At 46.4% G+C, this 9,905-nt stretch overlaps 1 protein-coding gene across 4 annotated transcripts in view; it reads left to right on the top strand.

The window, feature by feature from the left end:
- The first annotated feature begins 6,938 nt into the window (after positions 1–6,938).
- The window catches only part of LRP8 (LDL receptor related protein 8), a 252,239-nt gene continuing 249,272 nt past the window's right edge, over positions 6,939–9,905 (top strand). For 3 of the 4 annotated variants that reach the window (XM_019479236.2, XM_014598722.3, XM_019479234.2), the window contains exons 1-2: positions 6,939–7,113; positions 7,262–7,381. In XM_019479236.2, the coding sequence (XP_019334781.1) occupies positions 7,029–7,113; positions 7,262–7,381 (205 nt within the window). In that variant the 5' untranslated portion in view covers positions 6,939–7,028. The remainder of the gene's footprint in view (positions 7,114–7,261; positions 7,382–9,905) is intronic. The other variant, XM_014598721.3, reaches the window with a different exon arrangement.

Genomic DNA, 9,905 nt, shown 5'->3' with positions numbered 1-9,905 from the left:
TGGGAGATATACATTAGTGCAGCATTCTGCCCTAAAAGAGCAAATCTTTAAGCCACTTTAAATTCTAACATTTGAACAAAACAAAGTAAAATTCAACATCTAACCTCCCACTGCTGTTCCTGTCCTCCATAACCCAGAATTGAATTGTGATCTCAGTAGTATTGGTTTGAATCTAGAGTAACTCCAGTGACTGAAACAGAACTGCTGTGCTTTGCACGACAGCCCAGCGCCTGGCTGGCAGTACACAGTAGCAGTTGTATTTGCTCTCGTGCCCTTTGAAGTATTTTATCTCCACTTTATCTGTCTCAGAGAAACTGCAAACTTGTACAAATAGGGGCAGGGGCTGTGATTCTGTCTATGCCCATGCGAGGGCAGAGTGGCTTGTTGCATTCACGTGTCACTTCTAAAGCCCCAAATTCAGCCCTTACTCTCCGTTTCACAGTGTACAAAACCCAGCTGATGCCTGAGGAACCTCAGCATTTACAAAGACAAATGCAGTCTTCGAGTAATGGGTTTCTGTTCGCTGCTCTGCATGAGGCCAACCTAGATGTTGTGGGGACTGGCAGAGGAGTGATTCTTGGAGTTCCTCCTCAGCTCCCTTGTTTTTACAGAAAAGGATGTGTGTAGCAGGGGGAGATGGTGGGCACCGTGCATCATCTTTGCCACAGAAGTGAAGCGTGGCTGCTTGTACTGGGATCTAAATCTAGTTTCCAACATTCAACTGGTTTTTCAGAAGACTGTTAAGGTGCTATGTGCACTGTGTTGGATTTGAGAAACGTGTTGTCGACAATTCTGCCATCAGTGTAAATCCAGAATAAGCGCACTGTCTAATGAGCACCGCTCTTCTGTGATGCTCTGGTGAATCTGGCAACAGATTTGCATTTATCTTAATCAGTATTTCTCTGCTAATAAGCAGGGGGGTGTCATCCCTTTTTCACGGATGAGGAATTTAATGCAGAAAAGTGCCTTGACTAAGGAACCAATCCAGGGCCCCCTGGAGTGAATGGAAAGATCTCCGGTGACTTCCCTGGAAGATGGGATTAGGCACAAATGTCACAGAGGTATCTGTGCCAAATCTAGAAATAAAGGGCAGGATTCTTTTGCCCTGAGTTCCGCGCCTCTTCCTCTAAACCAGGATGTAGGTAATGCTACACTAAACTGATGTGGCCAAAGGCCACTTTGATTGTTTGTTTTTTGCTTTTTTTATTGAGAAGACAGGGAGCAGCCACAGGCAGCCCACTGGGAGGGGATTTACCATCCGCTGAAACCCCTGTCCTGTGGCTCTGCCCTTCCTAGCTGCAAATCGGTCTAGTGTGTTTTCCCCAAGAACCAATCAATGTATTTCACAGGCCTTGAACACCAGCCTTAGGTAACTGTAGAGGACAAAGATCTTTCCACCTTTTTGCTTGGTTTATACCTTTCAGATGATATAGTGAAAAAAGAGCAGAGAGTGTGATTTCTGAGATATGCTTTGATATTATGAAGCTCTCAGAAGTGAGAGGACTTGGAGACAAAGTCTTTTTGCGCCCTTAAGGATCTCTCTCTCGACAGGAACAATGAGGAGAGACTGAAGAGCCTTGGCAGAGCTGTGACTGGTGCGAGGACTGGAGTTATACGAGTGTGACAGATCCAGAGGGTGGTGTCTTGTCACTGCTGTCTGAACCCAGGACCAAAATAGAAGAGGTGTAGCAGAGGAGGGGTTAAGCACATTGGGGGAGAAATTTTGGGGATGGCTTATGCTATGTGCATCTGCTTGATCTGTTTAAGATTATTTCTCACTTTCAGGAATGCTAAATTCACTCTTGGATTTCTAGAGGGAAAAAAATAGGAAAATAAAGTATTTTTTAAGGGAAATTCATATATGTGCTAAAGAGGTATAGTGGAAGGCTATAAAATGCAGTGTTTCTGTGAAGTGTCTTTAGGACACGTTAGTCCAAGATGCATCCATCACTGGGTGCCTTATTATGTGTTATGACAAAGTGCCACGGGGGCTGATGCATCAAGCACCATTGTCACAACTTGGTGTAACAGGCAGAAAATTTGAAAGGACATTTGTTCTCTGAAAACTGTTGAAAGGAACCCTAGTGCTGAGAGTGGGCACAGGCACGTATCTGTAGTTCGTTCACAGGAAGAAAATGGGGCAGTCCTTTGCTTTTGAAATATTTGTGGGTAGAAATTTTCAGCTTCTGAAGAAATAAATGTTTCTCAGTGCTTGAGAAAAATAGGTAATTCTGAACAGCGTGGACTAGATGCTAATCCCATTTACACAGGTGTAAATTTTAAGTATGTCCATTGACTTCTCCAAAGGTACTCCCATCGGTTTCAGTGGTATCGTTTGCAAACTAAAATACCATGTAGAGTAAAGGAAGTTGGTATCTTCAGGCCCAAGGTAGGGGAGATGAGGGTGTGGCACTGGGGCTCTCATTGTAGAATGAATCACGTATTTGTTGTGTTGGGATATTTTTTTTAATTCGTTTAATTTTTTTTCCTCTTGGAAAGGTGAATGATTCAGTCTGACCCAGCTCAGATCTTTGGGTTATGTGCAATGTACCATCTGTTCTCTGGTGGCTTAGCAATTGACAGTGACAAGATAGCAAGAATTAATGCGCCACCTTGAAAAATATTATAAAAGGCAAGCTAATAAACCATGGGAGAAAGCAAAAAATAAACAAAAATTCAAAAACCCCAGTACTTTGAACCAGACCTTGAAAATCTTGCTTCTTAATGAAGCTTCCTGTTAAAAACAACATACAGGTTAATTCATACTCCTTCATAGGGAAAGGCAACCTTGACAAGTGGCTATGTTACAAATTCAATTCTGTCTGCTGCTTAATACTGAAAGTATACCTTCACCCTATTTTGAAAGTAAGGCTGTACATAACTGTTCTGCCCTCAAGTGAAAACCATTTCAATGTAATAGCCGTTTTATGCAGATGCTATCATAAATTCCTGCTCGGGAAGTGTTTTCCTATGGGCGTTGTAGTTAACACTAGCAGAAGTGATGGCTCTGATCAGTGGGAGTGGAGAGAAATTCAGAGCCCCACTGAGCTGGGCCTGATTGCTCTGCTCCTGTAGTTTGGGTGCATTCACATTTGCAAAATTGAGGCCGGTGTGAAGAAGTCACCTGAAAAAACAGAGCAGACACCTTAAATCTCTCTGTCGCATGGAAACATCAGACCAGTCAGAAGTAATGCTGCTACTCAATCCCTTTTCTCCTGCCAAACAGTTGAGGAGCATTTGAACAGGAAATATCTAAGATAGTATATGTGCTATTCTGCAGCACCAATACAGACATGAATGGATGAAGAAATAGTTTTCAAAGGCTGCTGACAAGTCAGAAATTGTGTTGTCATAAAACGGATACCTTCTCCTCTGTTACTAATAACACCATAATTTCTTTGAAGTGAAACAGTTTGAAAAATACCAGTGTACTCGTTGCTAACAATGGTCTTGGTTTACTTTTTGCATTGCTGTCAGCTTGCACCATAATTCATCACTGTCACCTGGCAGGGAGCAGGCTGGTGCACTGGCACTGCTTCTCAGGCACTTGGAAGGCTTGTGTTTGACACCTGCTCCTGACTTTGTGCCCTTGTGGAAGAGAGGAAGGGAAGATTCTCACTTGTTACAATTAATGCAAAAAAAAATCCTATTGATTGTAAAGGCAGCTGGATTTGGCCCCAAACTATTAGGGCCTGGAAGTGCCACTGGGGCAGTGTATTCATTCAGCCTTTGCATGGAGGTGGAAGGTAAAAGCCTTCTGTGACTTCCAGTTGAGTAAGAGGGAGTGCAAGGAGGCTCCAAGATCCCTACCTTATCCTCTCCTCCTCTGCAAGACTGTTAGCTGCCATTTGGGGTTTCAGAGTGATGGGAATGAAATAGAGAAAATGGATTTGAAGTTGCTCAGGGAAATATGGCGAGTGATATAGTATCCTAGAAGCTCCAGGGAGCTTTCCGTGAATTGCTTTTAGTAAAGTTTTGGAACCAAATGGGCAGAACTGGATGTGGCTTCTCACTTGGTACCCAAACTGCCTGTTTCCCTTTAGCCTATTTCCTCTTGTCCATGCACTTCCACAGAAAGACTTGTGTCTGTCAAACTGCAAATAACCTTACTATAGGGGTAGTGCCTAGAAGGCCCACAGGCGTTACCAAAGCAAGTCACTTGGGGTACAATTTTGAAAGCTGTCTTTTCTTTTTTATATTTCAGTTAAATTGCAGTTTCTTGTAAAAAAAATGAAATTCCATCTGAATCTATCAATAATATCAGAGTCTAATTTTCTCCTCCCTCACACATGTTCAACAGCAGAGTAGCTCTTCTAGAAATCTGTCTGATTTGCCCTAGCTTAGGAGAGAGGAGAATGAGGCTAGCATTTCTAAAATTATCATAAATCTTTATTTTGGCACGTTTTTTAAAAACAGAAGTTTGACCTAATGGATTATAAATACCTCATTTGCTTTGAGCTATTATTATAATCTATCGCACTGAGCCAGCCGGCACAAATACGCAGAAAATTTGCATGCTAAAAATTGTTCAGAAATGTTTGAATAAATTGGTGTTAATACACTGTAAGCTGTTGGCAAAATCATTCAATGATTAGCTATTTTCCTCTTTATATTGTTCATAGGCATTAGCCACACTGTTGATTAATGGCAGTCGAATTTTCTGTTTAAAGAAACAAATGCATTTTTAATTACAGACCCTTTTGGAAGTCAGCAGAACTTCTGCCTGAGTGAGAAGCAGAGGATTAAGTCTTATTTAAGTTTAAGAAGGGATTTTAAACTATTAAATGTCTATTACTTTGTTTCCTCCATTTAATGTTTCTGAATTGACAACAGTTTTGTCAAAAAATTGTTAAAATCACTCTTAGACTAAGACCTTGCATGTATCAGTCTACACTCTTTTGTGACTTGTTAGGAGTAAGTTGCTGCTTCCTGGAAAATGTAATTTAAAAGGACTGAAATAACATTTACTTTGATGGCATAAATACTGCTGCAGTGTTAATTTACTATAACCAAATATATTATTATTACAGTGGTATCCATAAGCGCTAATCAGGAAAAGGGCCCAATTGGGACAGGCACTGGATGGAGAGATGAACTTAGGCCCTGCTCCCTAGGCTTATTCATTTGTTTCCATGTGATTTAAGAAGAATACAAAAAGCCCCATATTGGGTGATCCCCCATCCAACCTAGTTTCCTGTTTCTGACAGTAGCAAGTAGTAGTTGCTTTAGAGAGAGCGTCTATGAAAAGGGCATGTCTAGAATGATCATACTGTGCCAAACCCTCCCTGGGGTCCACGGTCATTGGTTTAGGGGTATCAGAGGATACATCCCCGATTTATTTTATTTGAGAGCTCCCAATGGATTTGTTTGCCAGGAATTTATCGAATCCCTTCTCAAATCCAACTATGCTATCTGCCTCTACAACCCCCTGAGCAATGAGTTCCACAAGTTAGCTACGCATATAATAATAAATAATAATAAAAAGGATGCTTTCTGATCATTTCTGTGGATGCCTCCTGCTTCTTGTAATCTGGAACTTGGTGAGTAAGTTCCCTATTCACTTTATTTACATTCGTCATGGTTTTAAAGATGTGTATCATATTCCCCCTCATCCCTCTCCTTTCCATACTAAAGCATCTTAGCCTTTTCAGTATCTCCAGGTGTGGCAGATGCTTCATATACCTGACCCTATCGTCGGTCATGGTTTTGCGCATTGTTTTGTGAAACAGTTCAGATTGCTTGGCCAGTTGAAAGGAGTTTGCTGCCTTTTACAGCTGCACATAATTTTGTTTAAAATATGTGAAGTACAGATGATTATGTGAGTATGAAATCCCTGGTATGACAAAGGGAAAAAAAAAAAAGTCAGAAGTACTGAAGTCCCATTCACTTTGGTGGCATGATGAGCACTGCCATGTTAACATGAACGTATTATTAGTATGGGGCTACTAACACAGGAGCGCTCGTTCTCTGACCCATGGGCCAAATGCAGCCCATGGAGCCACAACATCTGGCCTGCCAGGCTCCCTGTGGGTCAGGACATTTGGCAATGGGGGAGCAGCCACCCTCCCCTGCTGCCAAATACCCGTGCTCCCTGTGTCCTCACAGCCAGATGGGGCTGGACCAGGCTCCTTGTCCCCACATGGCTGAATCGGGGCCAGGCTGCCTCTGCATGGCCAAAGGGGGCTGCACCCATCCTGGGCAGGCATTGGGGCCACAAGCTGCATCTGGCCGGGTGGGGAGTGGGAATAAGATCACAAGAACATAAGAATTGCCATTTACTGGGTCAGACTATAGGTCCATCCTGCAGACTATCGGTACCAGTCTCCTGTATCACGGCGTGGCCTCTTGTGGAGACGGAAAGACCAAGTGAACTGAGTGTGACTGGAGCTGTGCACCATGACACTAACAACTGAACGCACACACACACACATATATATACACACATTAGTACAAACAGCATTAGTAATAATATTGTCTTGAAGCCCTTTAAAAGAGCACAGATGCAGCTTCCTCGGTAAAACGAGGAGGAGGACGGGTGCGACCTTGGGACCAGGAGCTAGGCCTGGCATATACCCCGCCATTCACCCCCAACCCTGCAGTAACTCTGCAGGGGCAAAGGGCAGAGCAGCCGCCGGCGGCCCGGCATTATCAGGCAATTAACCGGCGAAGGGCACAGCGCGTCCGGGCGCCGGTACGGGTGAATCTGGCAAGAAAGGGCCCGTGCGCGCTTCACAACGAGCGGCCGCCCCGCAGCCGGGCCCGACCCGGAGCCGCCGCTGCCCCTGGCAGCACGTGGCGGCGGAGCAGAGCAGAGCAGAGCAGAGCAGAGGCAGCCGGAGGCCGGGCGGGGCGGGGCGGGGCGGGGCGAGGCAGCATCCCCGTCCACTCCCGCCCATCCCCGGCGGCAGCGGCGGCGGCGGCGCGGCGCGCAGAGCCCGCCCAGTGGGGAGGGAGCGCCGCGGCCCGGCTTGAAATGCACGCGGCGGAGGAAGCGGCCGCCCGCAGTAAACACGGGGCGGCGGCGAGCCATGGGCCGGGCGGCGCTAGCGCGGCGGCGGCGGAGGCTGCTGCTGCTCCAGCTCCTGCTGCTGCTGCTCCAGCTGCAACGCGCAGGTGGGGCCCGCATGCATGCGTGTGGGGGGTGCGTGCATGCATGGAGGGGATGGCGATGCATGCTGGGGGGGGGCGCGTGGGGCAGTCTCGGGGGGGAGGTTGGCACGCGGCTGTGCCCCACGCCCATGCCCGTGTGCGCTGCCCGCAGGCGCCGCCAAGGAGTGCGACGTGAACCAGTTCCAGTGCCGGAACGAGCGCTGCATCCCGGCCGTCTGGAAATGCGACGAGGACGACGACTGCTCGGACAACAGCGACGAGGCGGACTGCCGTGAGTCCCCGGCGTGGGAGGGGGGCGGGGTGCAGCAGCCCACGCGCGGGAGCTCCCCGGGCCACGCGCGTATCCGCCCGCTCCCTTTTTTATGAATGAAGCGGCTGCTGCTGCCGGCGCCCGCGCGGATTGGCTGCGGCTGAACGCCCGATAGGTCACGTGGCCGGGGAGCGGGGCGCGCGGCCTGGGCCCCGGAGGTGCCTGGGGGGGGGCGGCGCTCAGAGCTCGCCGCGGCGTGAGGCGTTGTCCAGCCCCAGGTTTGAAAATTAAAAGAGGCAGAGAATTGTCTGCACCTTACACCCTCCCCCCCCCCCCCCCTTCACTTCACTTCACTTCACTTCACTTCACTTCACTTCACTTCACTTCAGCCCCCTCCACACGCGCTCCATTTCAGACGTTAGGGCTGGGAGATGGGGGGGTCCTGCTTCTCCTGAGGAAAAGTTCCCTGCCAGTGTTTGGGGCAAGAAGGGGCCTGAGAGGAAATCTTAATATTTTTAGGTTCAGCCCCTCGTTGAGCCCCTCTTCATAAGTCCCTGGGGAGGCCGAGGGAAGCCGGGCTGAAATAGCAGGTCGTATTTATTTACGGACACACATAAGAGCATCGGGTTGTTTCCAAGAGAGCCGTGCTTCTGGCGGTGCGTGGTGGTGTCACAGGCCCGCATACAACCAGTGCGGCGGTGGTCTTGGTAACTGGCCGCACGTCGAGGACCGGTGCTTTTGGAGCAGGGAGGATCGGGGTTTCCCCTCTGTTTCTCTGGTGTCTGAAGGGTACGCGTCGAGACCAACCCCCCGGTTGTTCAGCGCACGGCGATGTGGGTGGCAGAGCTAAGTGTGTCGGGCACGTGGGAAAGCGGAGCAGCTTGTCCGTGAGGAAGGGAAGTGCCTCTATGTTTTGGAGCAGCGTTGTATTGTAACGTTTTCATGTGGCAGCTGCCCTAGACTTCCAGTGTCCTGGCTGGAGAGTTGCAGACTGCGTCGGGTGCTGGTAGCCAGGGCATCAACCTCGTTGTAACTCGGCTGGGTGAGCTCTGGTGACTTCATCCGCCATCGGAGCACAGCACGGGTGATGCATAGCAGCCTAAGTTAGTCATGTTTGTTGGGTTTTCATTACATGAATATCCTCCTCTTGATATTACCCTCACAAGTCGTCTTCTTTTTTTAACCTGTTTAATATTTCTCTACAATCCTTTTTTGGGTTAACATTTTATACAAACAAACACCCATTGACTTTAGTGGAAGATTGTGAGATCTTGAATGGGCTGGTTTCCTCTACACCACATTTTGGCATCCCTGCTCACGCTGAGCAGTATTTTACAGCATGAGTAATCCCGTTGAAATCGTTGGGACTTTAGTCATTCTTGCTGTGAACAAGGCAGCAGTCGGGTGGTTTTTTGTTTTTGTTTTTTCTTATGTTCTTCCTCATAACTGTTGTACCTCAAGGAAGAAGGAGTATACAAGTAATTGTGAAGTAGATCTGATCTGATTTGAATTATGCCTTGTTACAACAGTCAGACTTTGTAATTGTGTTTTATTTAAGAACTTTTTTAAAAATTGTTTTGTAAAAAAAATATATATATATAGGTTGTGAGGGGTATTGGTTGTTTTAAAATGTTAGTGAAGGGGACTTTTGTACATATGTAAAAAAAAAAGATACCTACCACACTTTAATTTGGAGTGCAAGATGGTGTATAAATACAAGTGTCTTATAAAAATACATGCTGATGGTGGGCACTGTTCATTTAGTTAACACGGAGTTTACTGTGGGCTGTTTAAGTGACGTGGAGAGCCCCGATGTAACTGTGAATCTTTTCACATGGTGGTTTTTGCTAGCTTGTATTTTCCTACTGCTAGACATTTTTGTTTCTTTTTCTAGAATTATTTAAAAATAAAACCTCAGGGGTGTGTGTGTGCATGTACCTCCCTTCAAATTATACAGCTATGCCGTGTAGAAAGATATAATATGCACCCATGTGCATATTGTATCCATTCCATGTGCTCTTGTTATTAGATTAGCATGCTTCTTCTGTTGCTGGTATAACAACATGTATAAATTCAAAACACTGTATATATTGAGCATTTTGAATTTTCCATAGCTAACTTCTAAAGCAGTGACTGAGAGTAGAAACGGTACGCTCTATTCCTCTGGCAGCAAATGCTGAAGTGGACCGTGCTGCTCCTAAATCCCACAGAGAACTTGTCTATAATTTTTTTGAATGTAAAATGTTTGTGTTAGTTTGCTTCCTTACTGGATTTATCTTCACTTGATGAGAGAAATCAAGTAACCCTCACACGGCTAGCATATAATTTATGTACCTATAAAATATGCTGGTACTTGTGGTTGCACAAATTAAATGCTCGCAGTTACAAAATGCTTCAGTGTATGCCTAGGGTTCTCTGAGAAGGTGGCAATTTACTCTGTGGGGAAAGCAAGGAGTTGCTGAGTTGGTGGTTCTTCATGTGTCTCTTGCTGGAATTTATCTCCAGTACACACAGTCACTTTGCTCCATGGCTAGGGGTCAGCTGT

The sequence above is a fragment of the Alligator mississippiensis genome, chromosome 5 (genome assembly GCF_030867095.1).
Source record: "Alligator mississippiensis isolate rAllMis1 chromosome 5, rAllMis1, whole genome shotgun sequence".
NCBI lineage: Eukaryota > Metazoa > Chordata > Crocodylia > Alligatoridae > Alligator > Alligator mississippiensis.
The sequence above is the reverse complement of the archived record's forward strand: the minus strand, read 5'-3'. Positions and strand labels throughout refer to the sequence as shown.